General features: G+C 37.2%; 1 protein-coding gene across 1 annotated transcript; it reads right to left on the bottom strand.

Moving 5' to 3' along the window:
* Positions 1-6,684: 6,684 nt before the first annotated feature.
* LOC137014426 (vascular cell adhesion protein 1-like) lies at positions 6,685-14,636 on the bottom strand. The gene is made up of 11 exons (XM_067378729.1): positions 14,468-14,636; positions 13,983-14,300; positions 13,702-13,835; positions 12,407-12,468; positions 12,083-12,156; positions 11,304-11,672; positions 10,823-11,137; positions 10,420-10,683; positions 10,217-10,325; positions 9,941-9,998; positions 6,685-7,373 (listed from the first exon to the last, which is right to left on the bottom strand). The coding sequence occupies exons 1-11, from the start codon at positions 14,634-14,636 to the stop codon at positions 7,119-7,121; spliced, it is 2,127 nt and encodes a 708-aa protein (XP_067234830.1). The 3' UTR covers positions 6,685-7,118.
* Between the last annotated feature and the right edge of the window lie 2,965 nt (positions 14,637-17,601).

Genomic DNA, 17,601 nt, shown 5'->3' with positions numbered 1-17,601 from the left:
TATGCATTTGCTGATTGAGCACTGTGCTATGTCCGAACTGTTTGCACTTTATTTTATACGTATTATCTTTTTATTCTTTAAATTCTTTTCCTGTTTTTATTTCATTTTTAATGTATTTTTATATCTTTTATGTATCATCATGATTCTGACTTTTAATGCATTTTAAATCCAAATAGCAAAATTATCTGTTTTTACTGTTATTTCTATTCCTTATGTTCTATTTTTATTCTTCTTCTTTATGTAAAGCACTTTGAATTACCATTGTGTATGAAATGTGCTATACAAATAAAATTGACTTGCCTTGCCTTGCCTTACTGCAATTATAAAGCTTGAATGCGTCAGGATTTTTATTAATATTTCTCTGATTGTGTTGAAGAAAGTCATATACACCTAGGATGGCTAGAGGGTGAGTAAAGCTTGGGGTCATTTTCATTTGAATAGTCAATTCTCTTTGAGCTAAATTGACCTGTGTACCCTTACATAGCAATGACAATGATCTATAATAAACCTTGTGGATGCAGTGGTGGGAAATGACTGGTGTTTGAGGAAGTTTACAAACCTGATTCAAGGACTCATTTTGTCCAACATTGTCTCCCCTGTGTGTCTTTGTCCTGGTCCTGTGAGAGGAAATAAATAATTAAACTGAAAACTTTACTTGACTGTATGATTAAAGTGCTTTGTAAAAGCTTTATGAAGTAAAATACTAGCAAGTCTCATATGTTCTAACTCTGGCCGAGGCTTAAATTAACACAAGCAGAATGCTTAATACATCTTAAAATGGTCTGTTTCAAAATGACCTCAGCGATGATTAAGTAACTGAAAATGTAACTAAATTTACCTTGCACAAAAACCAAGAGCAGAGAGCATGAGAACTGCCACAATTCCTCCCACACAACCAGCAATCATAAGCATAGAGTGTCCATCTGGTCCCATTTGCTGTGAAATGTCTGTAACTGGACAAAATGGTGCATTTCAAATGATCTTTATTGCTTTAAATCTGTAAATGTCAATGACCTTGTTCTCTACATTTATATTGTGTAAACTCACCTTCATCTGTGAGCTGGATCTCTGCTGATGACTGACTGCCATATATATTTTGTGCAGTGCAGAAGTACAATCCTGTTTTATTATGAGTTACAATGAAACTAATTTTCTTTCTCCAAGCTACTGGCATCTCTTGTCCACATTTGTACCAGGTGTAGTTCATGTCATTTAATGGCCCAGCTTTGCTTTTGCAGGTCAAAGTCACATTAGTGCCAACAGAGACTGAAGCAGATGGATCGATGGTGATGTGAGTTTCTTTTGGAGGAACTTTTGACAGAAACACAAGCACATACATGAAAAACTGCATTAAACATTTCTGGGTAGATAAACACCAAATTCTGTGTAAGCAGCACTTACACACTTAAGCACATGCTATGTCAAAGGAAGTAAGAAGTCAAATCTCTTACACAGGACTCGTAGCATCACGGTGTTCTCCACAGTTGAGTCATTAGATGTTTTTCTTGGATATGTAGCAGTGCAGGAGATGTTCCTTCTGTGATCCATGTATGAAGCTTTGAAGGTCATGAGTGAAAACACTGACTGGGTTTTATCATGTTTCTCCTGTAACTGTGTTGTAATGTGGGCAGATTCAGGGATGTTGGACCAGGATATTGTAGGAGGTTGTTTGGGGCAGGGGGCTTCAGCAGAGCAGCTCAGATTGACTGTTGTGTTCTCCATCACAGAGTGTTTATCATTGGGTTTAAGTTCAGGAGGCTGTGGTGAATCTACAGAAATAAATGATTGTAGTTCATAATTAAGAAATCATTACTTAGTGATGTTAATCAATTATGTAAAAATTATATTTTAGTAATGTTTATTACATTTATCATGTGACTTACAAGTAAAGGAAAGCATAAGAACCTGTATGTTAAAGACAGTGGAGGTGACATTTACCTATGACAGTGATGCTCACAGTCTTTCTTGAATCAGGTTGATCGAGGAAAAATGTTGCTCTGAACACATTTGGCTCCATTTCCAGTCTGAAGTAGTAGAAATCTGAATGATTCTTCATGATGTTATAGAAGACAGTTGTGCAGTTCCTCTCACTGAGATTTCCAGTCATTTGTATTTCACTGAATCCTCTAATGATGTTTTTACTGCTATTAAAAGCTATGAAACTGTCATTTTTATTAAACTGTGATTTATTTTTCAACCAGATCCCATTAATAGATTTTGTCTTTTTACATTTGTCCTCAAAATCAGAGATGTTGAATGTGCAAGGAATCTGCACACAAGAGCCTGTCAGAGCTGTTACTGTCTGAGGCATCAAGGCAAAGTAGATATTATCAGCTGAAACATAAAAGCATATTAGTGCATTATAACTGTAAAGGGACAGCTCACCCAAAAAATGAAAATTCAGAAAAATCTCCTTTCATGTTCTTCCCAAACTGCGTGACTATTTTTCTTGAAATAAATATTTTAAAGATTTTTTTTTTCTATACTGTTCTTGCACACAACAAAAGTGTACACTGACATAGGGAAGTCAAACTTCAAAATGGACAAAACAGCACCATAAAAGTAATAATGTCTTAAATATGACTTGTGCCATGCATTTAAAGTCCTCTGTAGCAATATGATAGCTTTATCTAAGGAACAGATACAAATTTAAGGGTAATTTTTTCTCAATACATTTTCTTGTACTTTGCCAATCACATGCCTGCACACTATGTTCCCTCTTATGTCTTCATATCAGTAGTGGTTCTGTTGGTAAATGTGATCAATCAAAAAAATAAGAAATTGCAAGATGGACCAACCTGAGTGAGTGTGAAACACAGAGCTGATGATGAAGATGAAGGATGTGATCTGGAACACAGACATCACTGGAGCTCTGACACAAACACAGGAAAGAAATGAAAACTTGTGTGTCCAAAACATTTTTGCCCAGTTGTGCCCAATTTGTTTTTTACAATCATAAGCAATAAATTGTTTCTTCAGCTTGAGAGTTATTACTGTGTTTAACTAAAGAGATTTTAAGAGTTAATAGTCTCTGGAGACTGCAGACTCTCCCATCCCTAATATCTTTATTAAATAAATAATCATTGTCATGGAATTAATGATTACACCATGTATCTATTGATTTCTACTTTTAAAGAAAACTATTCACAAGAGACAAGCCTTACCTCAGAGCAGTGCAGTCAAAGAAAAACAGAAGTTCATGAAGATATCTTCCTCTGTGTGCGATCAGTTAAACACTGAGTGACGTGATGTTCTCTTGACAATCTCCCAGCAGCACTACATTTGTTTAAAATTACTGATAAATGTTAACATTTGAATGCTCATTCACTGTATATATTGCAATATATAAAAAAAAAAAAAAAAAAAAAAGGAGTTTAAATTAAGGTTATCTTCGCCAGCTGTTAGTCGCAGACCTTATTTTCTGCAATATTCCAAAAGCCAATGGACAAATCTTACTGGGTTTATGTCGAGGGAACCAGGGTAGCAACTCATAATGTAATAACTGCACATAATGTAATAAGTATTACATTATTATTGTAATACAATGTTCACAATGTAATAATTTTCTCAAAACATAATAAAATCTTGAGGTCATAATTTAATAACAGTTTTTACATTATGAGAAACTTATTAAATTATGAACTCACCAAAAACATGTCATAATTTCATAATTATAATAGGATTGTTAAGGCCAGCTAACATACAATGCATACTATGCAGACTACATACAATGCATACTATGCATTGTATGTAGTCTGTTGTAATTAACACAACAATTAACAGTTGTCACTATATCAAAGATCTGTGTAAAGTAAACAATTAAACCTAAGCTTCAGTCCAGTAAATGTTATGTTTAGGCTTCTTTATAACAATCATTAAAGATTTCACAGCAAAAAGACGCTTGTATCATGACCTGAACGGGCCATTTTTACTAAATACTAAAAGGCCTTTTACTTGCTAAAAAGGGTAAACTATCAATCAGAGGGCAGGAGGCATGTAAATGATTGTGTACAACAGGTTTTTCAGCAACATTTTTATCATTTTGGTAATTATACAGATACGTACTGCAGTCTTATGAAAAATGTGAACATTAATAATAAAAAACAATAAATATATGAGCTGTGCGCATAGAAATGTTGGAAAACCAAACTAATTTAATGAAATTTAATGTAATTTTGTTATTCATAAGTGTACTCTTCAAAATTCAAATGTACAGTATAGCACTGACCACATCTATAGGTCTTTTATTATGGCAGAATCTATAGCACTCACGACATATTTTTCTGTAGCTACCGTGCTGCAAAACCCCCAGAACTACACCATTATACAATTAAAGCAAGGCTAAACTTACCAAATACTAAAACAGAAGCACAAACTCTTTCAACACAGCCAGCAATCATGGGTCCACCCTGTCTTGAATTATAGGCTAATTAAATAGGCCTACTACAAGAGTGAAAATGAATTTAAATGCGAAGTTGTGATATTTTACATAATCAGATCATTAACTGATTATTAGTGACCAAGAAGAGACCTGCAGCACAAATTTGACATATACAAATACATTATGTATGAATCAGTGAAGCAATTTCCTGAGTGTGGCGAGCAGGGCGGGCGAGAGCCGTGAGGGAACGGCGCGAGGCCGGTGACGCAAGTAATAACGAGCATCACCTGGGAGGCGCACCGGCCTTGATTCCCTCACGGAGGAGCTCCGGGAGCATAAAAGGAGGAGCGACTACAGTGAAGGACGAGAGAGGACCAGGCCTGGACTTTACGTTGTGTTTTATTTTGTTTCTGTGGCCGGCAGACGTCCGCGAGGGTCTGCCGGCATTACTTTCGTTTTGTTCTTTGTTTATTTTATATTAAAGTTTGGTTCAGCGTTCGCTGGTTCCCGCCTCCTTCTTCCCACATCTACTAACCTCGTTACACTGAGTTGTACATGCAAGGTAAAAATATGTATTAATATGTTACTTTTTGAAATAAAAATAATTAAATACCACCTTCACATGTAGAAATAGCCTAAGTAGTCCTTGACTGTAAACAGCACTACAGACTGTGCGGGTAACATGCCTCATCTGATGGAGCTAAATAAAACAAACTATAAACTGAGATGTTTTAAATACAATATATCATACTTGCTCACACACATTCATCTCTCTGGGGTTTTTATGGGTTTTATTTATTTTGTGTTAAAGCATAATTTTGAAGTATACCTTGGTTAAAGGGATAGTTCACCCAAAAATGAAAATTTGATGTTTATCTGCTTACCCCCAGTGCATCCAAGATGTAGTGTGACTTTTTTTTTTCTTCAGTCGAACGCAAATTATGATTTTTAACTGCAACCGCTGCCGTCTCTCAGTCAAATAATAGCAGTAGATGGGAACTTCAACTATAACAGTAAATAAAACTTGCTTAGACAAGTCCAAATTAAAACCTGCGGCTCGTGACGACACATTAATGTCCTAAGACACGAAACGATCGGTTTGTGCGAGAAACTGAACATTATTTATATAATTTTTACTTCTAATACACCACTATGTCCAACTTCGTTCAGCTTCCTGTTAGTGTAAATAAATTTGACTTGAAAAAGATTATCTTGCAAAGAGTGGTTGCTAAGAGTGTTGAGCAGTGATACACAGATCTGGTCAGTGAAGTGAGCAGATAGCATCAAAGATCAGAATTATTCATTTTGTGTAAGAAATATTTTTATACTAGCAAAATGAATCTTTTGTCCCATATGGTGAAAGAGGATTTAAACAACAACAAAAACAACAAGAGTAAAACTCTGTGTTTTGCTGTTAAGGAATGCAATGTGCCACTAAATGTAATATTTTGATTTTTTTTAAGGAAATTGTGAACTACTTTGCTCAAGGTGAAAGAAACAGACACATTATTGTTTTTTTTTTTATTATTCTTATTATTTCAGTTCATACTCATAGTATCTCAAAATAGCACAGTTGAGTACACTTAGATGTTCTTAAGATTATCTTGCGTACTGAAGACCATTTTTTGCATATTAAGTACAAAATTAGTGTGTGAAAATAGAGCACTTTAAGTAGATTATGGAAATGTCCTTTTTTCTCACCTGGGTATCCGTGATGAAAGTGGAGTAAGCAGTTTTTTGTGCACCACAAATAATTTAAGGTAAAAGACGCAGGTCAAAATAAACCATTGAGATAAACCAAAACGAGAAGCATTGTGGAAAATACTTAACATACATAAATAATGGGAAAACAGTCCATTTGTTAATAAATTGGGATACATTGTGTCGTGTTTTTGACTCTCAGTTCATAAGAGTCATATCTGTTGATGACATTAACTACACAGAGTCATTTGCATGTCATTGCATTTATAGCAATGTTACTAAAATGTGATACAGAAAACACTGCGTACATTTATATTTTATACTGGAATAAATCTGGAGTGGCAGATGTGGTGGCAATGCTTTTTCTTAGGGTGGCACTTGCCACCCTGTGCCACCCCGGTAGATCCGCCCCTGCTCACAGCATCCACACAAATCCACACCAATAATCCTCACAGTACAGATTTTGTATAAACTTTAAATACATTATCTGTCACTTCAATTGATTTCACAAAAGACTATTGTGATAAGGTAGTCCTAGTCAAACCTTGTTCAGTTATACAAATGTATGAATCAATCACCACAAAGCAGTACCACCCTTTAATTATTCATTTATTTTGGAATATTATACACATTTTTTAAGTTATAAAATGTTGCATGTACATTTTTTTTGCAACAAAGTAACAGAAAAATAGGCATACTGACAAAGAGTTCATACATTTTTTTGTAGCTTTTTATTATCCAACAAAATGAAAACAGAAATGCCATCACTCACTGTTTTTAACAAAACAGATTCATTATTAATCAGAAAATAAAAAGCTGAAAATGTATATAGCAATATACTATAGCAATACAAGCATACAGAAATATAACATGCAAGTCATTTCAGAGTGTTACTGGAACACAAGAATTTCTAATTTAAATTTGAATGCAAGCAATATCAGACAATTGTTTTGTCTAATTTTTTTTAATTTTCCTCAAGTAGCTGCTTAGGATTTTATTTTCATGAAGAGATTTTTTTGCTACGAGATGTAAAAAATTATTTTTTCACCTGAACATAAATGACCTCAGGCACAACACTGATGGCTTTTGTTTTTTTTTGTAACACATGGACCTGAGCATATACTACATCTGAACCTTTTTTATTGTCGTCTTCATCCGTTGAGTCTTTCACTGTACTGTAGTCGGTCTTAGGCTCACACACACTATAATCATCAGAGATCTTGTTGTCCTGGTTGGTGATGGTGAGGACATTAGCATATGTAGAATTCCTGTCTATAGTTTCATTCTGCACCTAAAAATGACAAACAAACAAATATTTGTTGTATATTTTAGTGAGCATTGCAACCATGACAACTCTAGGAATAGTTAATGGATATTACAGTTTTAATGTGTTTGGTCTCAGCAGACTCTACTAAGCACGCTGCTGCTGCTGCTACTGCGTATGTATGGACTTGCTACTGCTACATAGACATGCTGCTGCTGCATGGACATGCATAAATCCCCTAACAGATCTAGACAGGCAGAGGTGGTTTCGGAGGGACTCTGATAGTGTGCTGCAGGACCAGCTCACAGCAAACATTATCAACCTTATTTTGAACATAAAAGCAGGCATGGCCATTTGTAAACTGAGTGTGTCCGGCTTCCTGTGCCATCCAGTTATTTTTAGCTGTACAAAACAGCTAATTTTTTCTGCTTGATATACTGCAAACTGGTATTTCTTACTATATTATTGTGTACCACAATACATTAAATGTACCACATTTTAATATTGCCTTAATAGTAAGAATAACAAAGTTACCGTTTACTGCACTTTGTTATTCTTCTAGTTATTTATGAATCAGAATTCTTGCACATTCAGAGAAAATATCTTACTTCCACACTGCAAAATAAGGTGTATACCTTGCTATTTAAATGTGAGTTCATTGGCTGCAGAATCTATCTTACTGCATTTTTAAAAGCCGCTTTGTCAATATAAACCCAGCTAACAGGGAACGTTTCCATAATTTTAACTAACGTTATGTAAAAGTAAATGTTAGAAAAAAAAAAACATTCCTAAAATAATGTTTCAGGAACAGTCTTTTAATGTTTTCATAGTCAAAATACATTCTCGTAACGTTGAGAGGAAACATTCTTAGAACAACATTGTTGGAACGTTCTCATGATGTTATTTGTACTTGACTGATGTTCTCATAATGTTGAGAGAAAATGTTCTTAGGATAACATTCTCAGTACATCCTTTTTAAAGGAACACTCCACTTTTTTTTTGAAAAATGGCTCTTTTTCCAACTCCCCTATAGAGTTAAACAATTCACTGTAAAAAATGACCGTGATTTTAACAGTAAAAGACTGTAAAAATGCTGCGGTGAAAAACTGTTGATTGGTTTACAGAAAGTTTCCGTACTATATACGGTGAATAACTGTAATAGATCTAACGGTACATTTAATGTAATTTTACGGTAAAATACCGTTAAATTCACAGTTTTTGGACGTGAAAAATAACAATTCATTGTAAAATTTACAGTGAAAAACCGTAAATTGACATTCCCACAATTCCCTGCGTGACACTTCACATTTGATATATTTTCATTGAAATAACTCTGTTTCTTCTTAGTTTTTCTCATTTTTTTCTAATCAGTTATGTACATTAGGGTTTTATGTTACATCTAATGTTGTTAAATTAATGTTTATTGCATTTTTAAAATTTCATGCATGTTACCATGATGGTGTTTAGTGTGTGTGTGAATGACACTGTGTGCACCTTCTATACATTAATGTTGTCTTCCTCAGCTTGTGGAAAAGCTGCTTGTGATGAACTTTGATTCATCATGTGACTCTCATCACCACTGTGTTTGGTGACTGTCAGTGTATTATAAAGGTACAAAACAGATATTAGTGCTTCATTAGGTTGGTAAATTAACATTATATCAGTTAATGAAATACGTTATTTTACCGTAAATTTAACAGATTTAAAATGTAAAATTCACATGTAACTCCGTAAGTATGTTTACGGTTAGATGTCATTTTTACAGTATTGTTCTGGTAACCACAGCTGCCGGTATTTTTCCGTAGAAACAACGGGATTTTTTTTACAGTGTTGAGTTTTACTGTTTTTGAATCCATTCAGCCGATCTCTGGGTCTGGCGGTACCAATTTTAGCAACTTTTCATTTTCTGTCGGTCTTAGTACACAATGTAACTACAGAAGAGTCAAGTTTAAAATAGGGAAAATATCGAAACTCTTTGGTCTTTTTTGAGCGAGATGCTATTGGTCTCATCAGATTCAATGAACTATGCTAAGCTATGCTAAAAGTGGTACTGCCAGACCCGGAGATGGGCTGAATGGATTTGAAAACGGTAAATCTCAACTGTTTACGTCTAGGGGAGTTGGAAAATCTATTTTCAAAAAAAGTGGAGTGTTTCTTTAATGTTATTATTTGCTGAATGTTTTCATAATGTTATCATAATACGTTCTGAGTACAACATTCATGAAATGTCCTTACGATGTAATCTGTACTTAATGAATGTTCTCGTAATATAGAGAGAAAACATTGTGAGAACAACGTTCATGGAACAACCATACAATGTTATTTTTGCTTAAAGAATATTCTCATAACATTGAGAGAAAACGTTCTTAGAACAACATTGTCATAACGTCTTTATGATGTTATTAATATTTTCTAAATGTTTTTTAAATGTTAGTTGGAAGTTAATGTAACATTTGACTGTAATCTGACTGTTACTACTAATAAAACTGATCTCTGGGGCCCCAAAAGAGTGTGCCTAACTTCCCCCCTTATCGGCACCCCTGTATGTTCGTGCAGTGGTGTGAAATGACTGGTGTGTGAGGAAGTTCACAAACCTGATTCAAGGACTCATTTTGTCTAGCATTGTTTCCCCTGTGTGTCTTTGTCCTGGTCCTGTGAGAGGAAATAAATAATTAAACTGAAAACTTGACTTGACTGTATGATTAAAGTGCTTTGTAAAAGCTGATCTGATCACTTTATTAAGTCAAATATGTTCTAACTCTGGCTGAGGCTTAAATTAACACAAGCACAATGATAAACACATGTTAAAATGGTCTGTTTCAAAATGACCTCAGTGATGATTAAGTAACTGAAAATGTAACTAAATTTACCTTGCACAAAAACCAAGAGCAGAGAGCATGAGCCCTGCCACGATTCCTCCCACACAACCAGCAATTATAAGCATAGAGTGTCTAGGTGGTCCCATGTCTTGTGAAATGTCTGTAACTGGACAAAATGTTGCATTTCAAATAATATTTATTGCTTGAGGTCTGTAAATGACCTTGTTCTCTACATTTAGATTGTGTAAACTCACCTTCAACTGTGAGCTGGATCTCTGCTGATGACTGTTTTCCATGTTGATTCTGTGCAGTGCAGAAATACCATGATGCATTCTTTTGAGTTGCATTGAAGGTAATCTTCTTTCCCTGAGCTATAGGCTTCTCATATCCACGTTTGTACCAGGTGTAGTTCATGTCATTTGATGGACTGCCTTTGCTTTTGCAGGTCAAATTCACATTAGTGCCAACAGAGACTGAAGCAGATGGATAGATGGTGATGTGAGTTTCTTTTGGAGGAACTTTTGACAAAAACACAAGCAGATAAATAGGGAAAGCAGTAAAACACCAGTGCATTAGACATTTCTGGGTAGATAAGCACCAAATTCTGTTTAAGCAGCACTTTGTGGATTTAAGGAAGTAAGAAGTCAAATCTCTTACACAGGACTCGTAGCATCACAATGTTTTCCACAGTTGAGTCATTAGATGTATTTCTTGGATATGTAGCAGTGCAGGAGATGTTCCTTCTGTGATCCATGTATGAAGTTTTGAAGGTCATGTATGAAAACACTGACTGGGTTTTATCAGGTTTCTCCTGTAACTGTGTTGTAATGTTGGCAGCTTCAGGGATGTTGGACCAGGATATTGTAGGAGGTTGTTTGGGGCAGGGGGCTTCAGCAGAGCAGCTCAGATTGACTGTTGTGTTCTCCATCACAGAGTGTTGATAATTGGGTTTTTCAGGAGTTTGTTGTGAATCTACAGAAAAAAAAGATTGTAGTTCATCATTAAGAAACTGTTCTTAGTGATATTAGTTTATGATGTGAATAATATTTACATTTGAATGTATTTATTAAATTTATCAAGTGACTTACAACTAAAGCATAAGAACCTGTATGTTAAAGACAGTGGAGATGACATTTACCTATGACAGTGATGTTCACAGTCTTTATTGAATCAGGTTGATTGGGGTTAAATGTTGCTCTGAACACATTTGGCTCCATTTCCAGTCTGAAGTAGTAAGAGTCTGAATGATTCATTATGATGTTAAAGAAGACAGTTGTGCAGTTCCTCTCACTGAGATTTCCAGTTATCTGTATGTCACTGAATCCTCTAATGATGATTTTGCTGCTATTAAAAACAATTTCAGTAACCTGTGTTTTATTTTTCAGCCAGATCCCAATAATAGTGTTATGTTTGTCCTCAAAATTGGAGATGTTGAATTTGCAAGGAATCTCCACACAAGAGCCTGTCAGAGCTGTTACTGTCTGAGACATCACAGCAGAATTATCAGCTGAAACATAAAAACACATTTGTGCATTATGACTTAAACCTTAGAGAGGTAAAGGCACAGTTCACTCAAATATCAAAATTCAGAAAAAAAAAGAAAAGTGTACCCTGACATATATAGGGAAGTCAAAATTCAAAAATTCAAAAAAACAAAAAACAAAAAAAAAAACACCATAAGAGTAATGATGACTTAGATATGACTAGTGCCCTGTATTTAAAGTCTTCTGAAGCCTTATGATAGCTTTATCTGAAGAACAGACAAAGATAGTTTTTACTTGATACATTTTCTTATCCTTTGCAAATCACATGCCTGAACACTAATTTTCCTCTTGTGTCATCATATCAATTGGTTCTGCTGATAAATGTGATTATTTAAAAATAAATAAAAATATAAACAGTATAATATGGACCAACCTGAGTGAGTGTGTAGAAACACAGAGCCGATGATGATGAAGGATGTGATCTGGAACACAGACATCACTGGAGCTCTGACACAAACACAGGAAAGAAACTAAATGTACTTGTGTGCCAAAAATAAATAAATAAAAAATAATAATAGTACCTTCAGCTTGTTTTATTACTGTGTTTAACTACAGAGATTTAAAGAGTTGTCACTTCAGGGTTCAGACTGCAGACTCTCCACTGGTTAATATCTTATTAAATAAGTCTTGTCATGAACTTAATGTTTACAATATGTTGCTTTATACATTTTAAATATTCACAAGAGACAAGCCTTACCTCAGAGCAGTGCAGTCAAAGAAAAGCAGAAGCTCATGAAGACGTCTTCCTCTATGAGAGATCTATTAAACACTGAGTGACGTGATGTTATCTTGACAATCTCCCAGCAGCACAACAGGATGAGACATCATGAATCTATCTCTGTTCATTCTGTGCTTAAATGTTTGTCATTTATTTAAAGATGGAAGCCATAACAAGAATATGCAGATATGCTCAAATAATTTTTTTTAAATTTATATTTTTGATAAATGTTAGCATTTGCATGTTTATTCATCATGCTTATTGTGTACTCTTTGTTTTTGCAAACTTTGCTCATCAACAATACTAACCAACTATACTAACTAAAATCACAAACTATTACACTATTTTAATGCTGGCTTAGGAGACACTGATGTTGTGTAAAATATTATTCGTCTGACAAAATAAATAAAAAAATCTGAAACATAAAGTTTCTAAAGGTGTCTCATTTCTGCTAGTATGTTTAAAGGTGCCCTTTACCTTGGCATAGTTGAATAACAAGAGTTCAGTACATGGAAAAGTACAAACTCCATTGTTTCCTCCTTCTTATGTAAATCTCATTTGTTTAAAAGACCTCCGAAAAACAGGCGAATCTCAACATAACACAGACTGTTACGTAACAGTCGGGATCATTAATATGTACGCCCCCAATATTTGCATATGCCAGTCCATGTTCAAGGCATTACACAAGCCAGTATTAACGTCTGGAGCAGCACAGCCGAGAACAGGGAGCACGAGATTTAAAGGGGCCGCAGTCTGAATTGGTGCATATTAATGATGCCCCAAAATAGGCAGTTAAAAAAATTAATTTAAAAAAATCTATGGGGTGTTTTGAGCTGAAACTTCACAGACACATTCAGGGGACACCTTAGACTTATATTACATCTTGTGAAAGAACGTTCTAGGGCACCTTTAAACATGACTTTAGTGATGTGATGTCATATACCATTGTCCACCCCTTGTAATTACAGGAAGACACACAGAGCTTTTAAGGGGGGGGGGGGGGGTCTAATGCTTTTTCATGTATTATGATTTATTTACATTGTTAAAGAGATGCATTCTCATGCTAAGCTAATCATGGCCAAAGTTTTGCACACGCACATCACCCATCCCGTCACCGAAGGAGTGTGTTTTTGGCAACCCTCACCTTCATCTGTGAGCTGGATCACTGCTGATGACTGACTGCCATATATATTTTATGCAATGCAGAAGTACAATCCTGTTTTATTATGAGTTACAATGAAACTAATCTTCTTTCTCCAAGCTACTGGCATCACTTGTCCACATTTGTACCAGGTGTAGTTCATGTCATTTAATGGCCCAGCTTTGCTTTTGCAGGTCAAAGTCACATTAGTGCCACCAGAGACTGAAGCAGATGGATTAATGGTGATGTGAGTTTCTTTTGGAGGAACTTTTGACAGAAACACAAGCACATACATGAAAAACAGTAAAAAAAAACCAGTGCATTAGACATTTCTGGGTAGATAAACACCAAATTCTGTCTAAGTAGCAGAATGTCAAAGCTATGTCAAAGGAAGTAAGAAGTCAAATCTCTTACACAGGATTCGTAGCATCACGGTGTTCTCCACAGTTGAGTCATTAGATGTTTTTCTTGGATATGTAGCAGTGCAGGAGATGTTCCTTCTGTGATCCATGTATGAAGCTTTAAAGGTCATGTATGAAAACACTGACTGGGTTTTATCATGTTTCTCCTGTAACTGTGTTGTAATGTTGGCAGATTCAGGGATGTTGGACCAGGATATTGTAGGAGGTTGTTTGGGGCAGGGGGCTTCAGCAGAGCAGCTCAGATTGACTGTTGTTTCCTCCATCACAGAGTATTTATCATTGGATTTAAGTTCAGGAGGCTGTGGTGAATCTACAGAAATAAATGACTGTAGTTCATAATTAAGAAATCGTTACTTAGTGATGTTAGTGAATTATGTAAATAATATTTTAATAATATTTATTACATTTATCAAGTGACTTACAAGTAAAGGAAAGCATAAGAACCTGTATGATAAAGACAGTGGAGATGACATTTACCTATGACAGTGATGTTCACAGTCTTTATTGAATCAGGTTGATTGGGGTTAAATGTTGCTCTGAACACATTTGGCTCCATTTCCAGTCTAAAGTAGTAGAGATCTGAATGATTCTTCATGATGTTATAGAAGACAGTTGTGCAGTTCCTCTCACTGAGATTTCCAGTCATCTGTATGTCACTGAATCCTCTAATGATGTTTTTACTGCTATTAAAAGTTATGAAACTGTCATTTTATTAAACTGTGATATCTTTTTCAGCCAGATCCCATTAATAGATTTTGCAGTGTTACATTTGTCCTTAAAATCGGAGATGTTGAATGTGCAAGGAATCTGCACACAAGAGCCTGTCAGAGCTGTTACTGTCTGAGGCATCATGGCAGAGTAGATATCAACAGCTTGAACATAAAAACATATTAGTGCATTATAACTGTAAAGGTCTTAAAGGGACAGCTCACCCAAAAAAAATGAAAATTCAGAAAAATCTCCTTTCATGTTCTTCCCAAACTGCGTGACTATTTTTCTTGAAATAAAGATTTTAAAGATTTTTTTCCCGTACTGTTCTTGCACACAACAAAAGCGTACACTGACATAGGGAAGTCAAACTTCAAAAAGGACAAAACAGCACCATAAAAGTAATAATGTCTTAAATATGACTTGTGCCATGCATTTAAAGTCCTCTGTAGCAATATGATAGCTTTATCTAAGGAACAGATACAAATTTAAGGGTAATTTTTGCTCAGTACATTTTCTTGTACTTTGCCAATCACATGCCTGCACACTGTGTTCCCTCTTATGTCTTCATATCAGTAGTGGTTCTGTTGGTAAATGTGATCAATCAAAAAAATAAGAAATTGTAATATGGACCAACCTGAGTGAGTGTGTAGAAACACAGAGCTGATGATGAAGATGAAGGATGTGATCTGGAACACAGACATCACTGGAGCTCTGACACAAACACAGGAAAGAAATTAAAACTTGTGTGCCCAAAACATTTTAGCCCAGTTGTGCCCAATTTGTTTTTTACAATTGTAAGCAATAAATTCTATCTTCAGCTTGTGAGTTATTACTGTGTTTAACTAAAAAGATTTTGAGAGAGTTAATAGTCTCTGGAGACTGCAGACTCTCCCATCCCTAAATAATATCTTTATTAAATAAATAATCATTGTCATGGAATTAATGATTACACCATGTTTCTATTGATTTCTACTTTTAAAAAGATCAGTTCACAAGAGACAAGCCTTACCTCAGAGCAGTGCAGTCAAAGAAAAACAGAAGTTCATGAAGTTCATCCTCTGTGCGAGATCAGTTACACACTGAGTGACGTGATGTTCTCTTGACAATCTCCCAGCAGCACTACATCTGTTTAAAATTACTGATAAATGTTAGCATTTGAATGCTCATTCATTTTCTGCAATAATCCAAAAGCCAATGGACAAATCTTTTATGTCAAGGGAACCAGTGTCAGGGTTCTGTCACTTCGGTCTAGTTTATTTCTTGGTTTTGTGACAGAGCTCTGACACTCCCGTTCTTGTCGTGTTTTTGTGTGAGCGTACAGTCTCGAGTGTTCTTGGGGCTATGCGCTCTCTTGTCTGCGTGCCTTGTTTCATGTTGGGAGCGTGGCGTTTTTATTTTTATTATTAATAAAGCCCTTCCTTTCCCTGCATCATTGAGTCCTCGCTCCTTTCACCACCACCCACCCAACCTGACAGAACGAACCAGCCAATTGAGGACTCAGCAGAAGGATGGGCATCTTCCTTTTTCCATCTCCCAGCCCCTCCGCTCAACTGATGGAGGATCAGCGCAGCAAGCTCCTTTCTCTTCGGCAAGGGGAAGCCAGTGTGAAGGAGTTTGCTCACCTGTTTGTGTTCACAGCAGAGGGGCTCAACATCAGCGATGCAGCGCTCAAGGACATTTTCAACAGCAGCCTTAATGAGCCCGTCAGCGCCTGGGAGATGGGAATGCTGGGGATTTTGTCTTTCTGGCAGTTTGTGGGGTTTGTTCACAACCGCGGAGAGGAGGGTGGCCTTCCCCCTCTTGGTCCACCTCCCATTCCCCTCACAAGCTGCCAAGTCCCCAGTCCTCCGATGACCTCTTCGGGGAGAGGGAGGAGGAAGAACAGGTCAGCCTCATCTGCCACCTGCCCAGAGGTGGCTGAACCCACTGCAGCCCTTCCAGTGGTTGCTGTGACCGCTGCAGCACCGCCAGAGCTGACCAAGGAAGCTGCAGCGCCCACAGAGGAGGTAGGCATATTGCCATAGTCTTCCTCCATCCCTGTAGGCCCGGAGGCCTTCCCAGAGCCCGCTTCAAACCCGGAGGCCTTCCCAGAGCCCACTCCTGTCCGTGAGTCCGCTCCGGAGGCCACCCGAGCCGTCTGCCAAGCCGTATACCCTGCCGGCACCTCCCCAGCGCCTTGCCCTGCCGGCGCCACCCGAGCGCCTTGCCCTGCCTGCGCCACCCCAGCTGTCTGCCCTACCGGCGCCACCCCAGCTGTCTGCCCTGCTGGAGCCTGCCTGGATGGTCCCTCCAGTACCGCCCTGGTCCTCAGCCAGGACCCCAGACCAGCTGAAGCCGCCCTGGTCTGTCCCGCCGGTTCCGCCCTGGTCTGTCCCGCCGGTCCCGCCCTGGTCTGTCCCGCCGGTCCCGCCCTGGCTCTTAGCCGGGACCCCATACCTGCCTGAATCTCCCTGGCTCAACCCTCCCGTCCCTCCCTGGTTTCCTTAAAGACATTCTGTTTTTGTTTTGTTGACTGACTTGGCTCCCCTCCCTCCCCTCTTTGTCTTTGTGTTTTGATGTTCTGTCATGTTGTCTTGTTGGTGTGTTTTTGTCTTGTGTCGTGTATGTTATGTTTGTCTTGTGTCCCTCGTAGGGGACTCTAGGTGGCGTCCCTTTAGAGGGAGGTAGTGTCAGGGTTCTGTCACTTCGGTCTAGTTTATTTCTTGGTTTTGTGACAGAGCTCTGACACTCCCGTTCTTGTCGCGTTTTTGTGTGAGCGTACAGTCTCGAGTTCTCGGGGCTGTGCGCTCTCTTGTCTGCGTGCCTTGTTTCATGTTGGGAGTGTGGCGTTCGGATCCCGGCACTCGTGTCTAGTTTGGTTTCGGTTTTGTGTTGGGATTCAGACACTCACGCTCCCAGTC

The sequence above is a fragment of the Chanodichthys erythropterus genome, chromosome 23, assembly GCF_024489055.1.
Source record: "Chanodichthys erythropterus isolate Z2021 chromosome 23, ASM2448905v1, whole genome shotgun sequence".
NCBI lineage: Eukaryota > Metazoa > Chordata > Actinopteri > Cypriniformes > Xenocyprididae > Chanodichthys > Chanodichthys erythropterus.
This window is presented reverse-complemented; position numbering and strand designations above follow the sequence as displayed.

Excerpts from the sequence above, each read along its gene's own strand:
- LOC137014426 (XM_067378729.1), bottom strand. The coding sequence starts at position 14,636 with ATGACTGGAAATCTCAGTGAGAGGAACTGCACAACTGTCTTCTATAAC. Across the intron at positions 11,138-11,303 it reads TGTGAACATCACTGTCATAG|ATTCACAACAAACTCCTGAA; the intron begins GTAAATGTCATC and ends TTTTTTCTGTAG. Across the intron at positions 7,374-9,940 it reads AAAATGAGTCCTTGAATCAG|GTGCAGAATGAAACTATAGA; the intron begins GTTTGTGAACTT and ends TGTCATTTTTAG.